At 43.7% G+C, this 2,500-nt stretch overlaps 1 protein-coding gene across 1 annotated transcript in view; it reads left to right on the top strand.

Moving 5' to 3' along the window:
• Positions 1-2,500, top strand: part of LOC311329949 (ATP-dependent 6-phosphofructokinase, muscle type-like) — a gene marked incomplete at both ends in the record, with an annotated part of 18,062 nt that overhangs the window by 15,392 nt on the left and 170 nt on the right. The window contains 4 exons of the mRNA XM_084461901.1: positions 18-129; positions 538-637; positions 1,960-2,065; positions 2,466-2,500. The exon at positions 2,466-2,500 is cut by the window's right edge and continues 170 nt beyond it. Coding sequence (XP_084318027.1) covers positions 18-129; positions 538-637; positions 1,960-2,065; positions 2,466-2,500 — 353 coding nt within the window. The remainder of the gene's footprint in view (positions 1-17; positions 130-537; positions 638-1,959; positions 2,066-2,465) is intronic.

Genomic DNA, 2,500 nt, shown 5'->3' with positions numbered 1-2,500 from the left:
CTGCCTTGCCTTGACAGGAATGAGAACTGCAACGCCAACTACACCACCGACTTCATCTTCAACCTGTACTCCGAGGAGGGGAAGGGCGTCTTCGACTGCCGCAAGAACGTCCTGGGACACATGCAACAGGTTTCTGACCGCTCAGGAAATAACATAACATAACATAACATAACATAACATAACATAACATAACATAACATAACGTCCTGGGACACATGCAACAGGTCTGTGACCGCTTCAGGAAAAGAACGTTTAAAAGTTCTCCCAATCGATGATTTTTGCCATGACAAACATGACTTGCCCTGGAAAGCAGTGTCAGTAAAACAACTATCTCTCTCTCTCCCTCTCCCCCTCTCTCTCCCTCTCTCTCTCTGTCTCTCTCTCTCTCTCTCTCTCTCTCTCCCTCTCTCTCTCTGTCTCTCTCTCTATCTCTCCCTCTCTCTCTCTCTCTCTCTCTCTCTCTCTCCCTCTCCCCCTCTCTCTCCCTCTCTCTCTCTCTCTCTATCTCTCTCTCTATGTCTCTCTCTCTCTCACTAGGGTGGCACACCAACACCTTTCGACAGGAACTTCGGAACAAAGATGGGATCCAAGTCTGTCCTGTGGCTGACTGAGAAACTGAAGGAGTGCTACAGACACGGTACGGCAAGCCACCATGGACACATTTAATACGATGCAGACTACATCCTTTGTTCAAAGATTAATTGTCATACATGACTTGACCAGTGCATTTAAAGGAAAATGCTCGTTTTTGACAACCTGGACCTTATTTACGACATATTATAAGAAGTTTGACTCACCCAGATCACTTTTGTGTTGTTCGGAGGCCTGTAGAAGAAATTTAAAATCCAGCGCGAGCCAGTATATCCATGTAATGGCGGCGCACGGGGCAAAGGGAATGCAGTTTCTCAAAATCCATTTTCGGCCGCTAAACGGTTGTTTTCATCAATCAGATTGCATGAATCGACAGTTGATATTCCTCTACGCGAGCCATTCTTTCGGTTTTCAAATACGTGGTCTGTAGCCTCTGTAATATGATCTTTACACTGGCTATGCTCCCTCACATTCTCTGCGCTACGATCGGATTGTTGCTGACGAATGACGACGACAATATTCTCGGCACCAACTACGATCGTAGCGCAGAGAATGTGAGCCGGAGAATAGCAGGCTGCGCGCTGGCCTGTGCGCATGCGTGCTGGAGCAAGTGGGGGAGAGGCTTGTAAAGATCATATTACAGAGGCTACAGACCACGTATTTGAAAAACGAAAGAATGGCTCGCGTAGAGGAATATCAACTGTCGATTCATGCAATGTGATTGATGAAAACAACCGTTTAGCGGCCGAAAATGGATTTTGAGAAACTGCATTCCCTATGCCCCGTGCGCCGCCATTACATGGATATACTGGCTCGCGCTGGATTTTAAATTTCTTCTACAGGCCTCCGAACAACACAAAAGTGATCTGGGTGAGTCAAACTTCTTATAATATGTCGTAAATAAGGTCCAGGTTGTCAAAAACGAGCATTTTCCTTTAAAGTCGCACTGAAACGGACGTTTGAGATCATCTAACTTCCGTAGTTTGACGTATTTCCGACGCAAACAAGCTGTGAGGGTGGGACGTATGTTTAGAGGAATTTGATTGGAACATTGTCAAGTGGACGGGTTTTAATAACTTTAGACAGATTCGATAGAAGGATAGCGTTGATTGACGGGTGGATGTCATGAGATTATTGGCTTAAAATCTAAGGTACCTGTTGTCGTCACTGCACATGACCTACCGTTTTCCAGGAAGTAAGAAATTATATACTTTGATATAAGATTACAACAAAAGTCGAATTTTTTTATTTTTTTGGCATACTTCGTTGAATAGGTGAACACTATGACCAATTATGTGAACCAAAATGGGACAGAATGCTTTTTTCATTTCAGTGCGACTTTAACTCTTGGCCTCTTCTATCATCCAGGTCGTATTTTCGCCAACACGCCAGATTCTGCCTGTGTGTTGGGCATGAGGAAGAGAGCACTGACCTTCCAGCCCCTCGCTGACCTCAAGGATCAGACCGACTTTGAGTAAGACCCCAACATTGTCTGTGATATATTAAATATAGTAAAAAGAGAGTAGAGTTCACACACTGGAGCAGATAGAAACATGGAATGTTCTCAATAGTTTATTGAATATTTGAAGTTTCGATCTTATTCGATCTTCATCAGAAATCAGAATCATCATTCTGATGAAGATCGAATAAGATCGAAATGTCATATTTAATAAACTATTGGGAACATTCAATTTTTCTATATACTCTTTTTCTCATTCGCTCTCCAGTTTGTCCTGCACCTGGTCTGCATAGTCGATGTGCAAGCCTTTTTTCTTTTATACATTAAATATATACCCTAATATGAAAAAAAGTGGCTGTTATTAATTCACAACGCCCCCCTTTAACTCACTGTCGCCCTCTTGTGGCTCGTGTAGGCACCGCATCCCGAAGACGGAGTGGTGGCTGAAAC

The sequence above is a fragment of the Borostomias antarcticus genome (assembly GCF_949987555.1).
Source record: "Borostomias antarcticus genome assembly, chromosome: 3".
Lineage (NCBI taxonomy): Eukaryota > Metazoa > Chordata > Actinopteri > Stomiiformes > Stomiidae > Borostomias > Borostomias antarcticus.
Note: the sequence above shows the minus strand (reverse complement) of the source record. Positions and strands in the feature narration are given on the sequence as shown.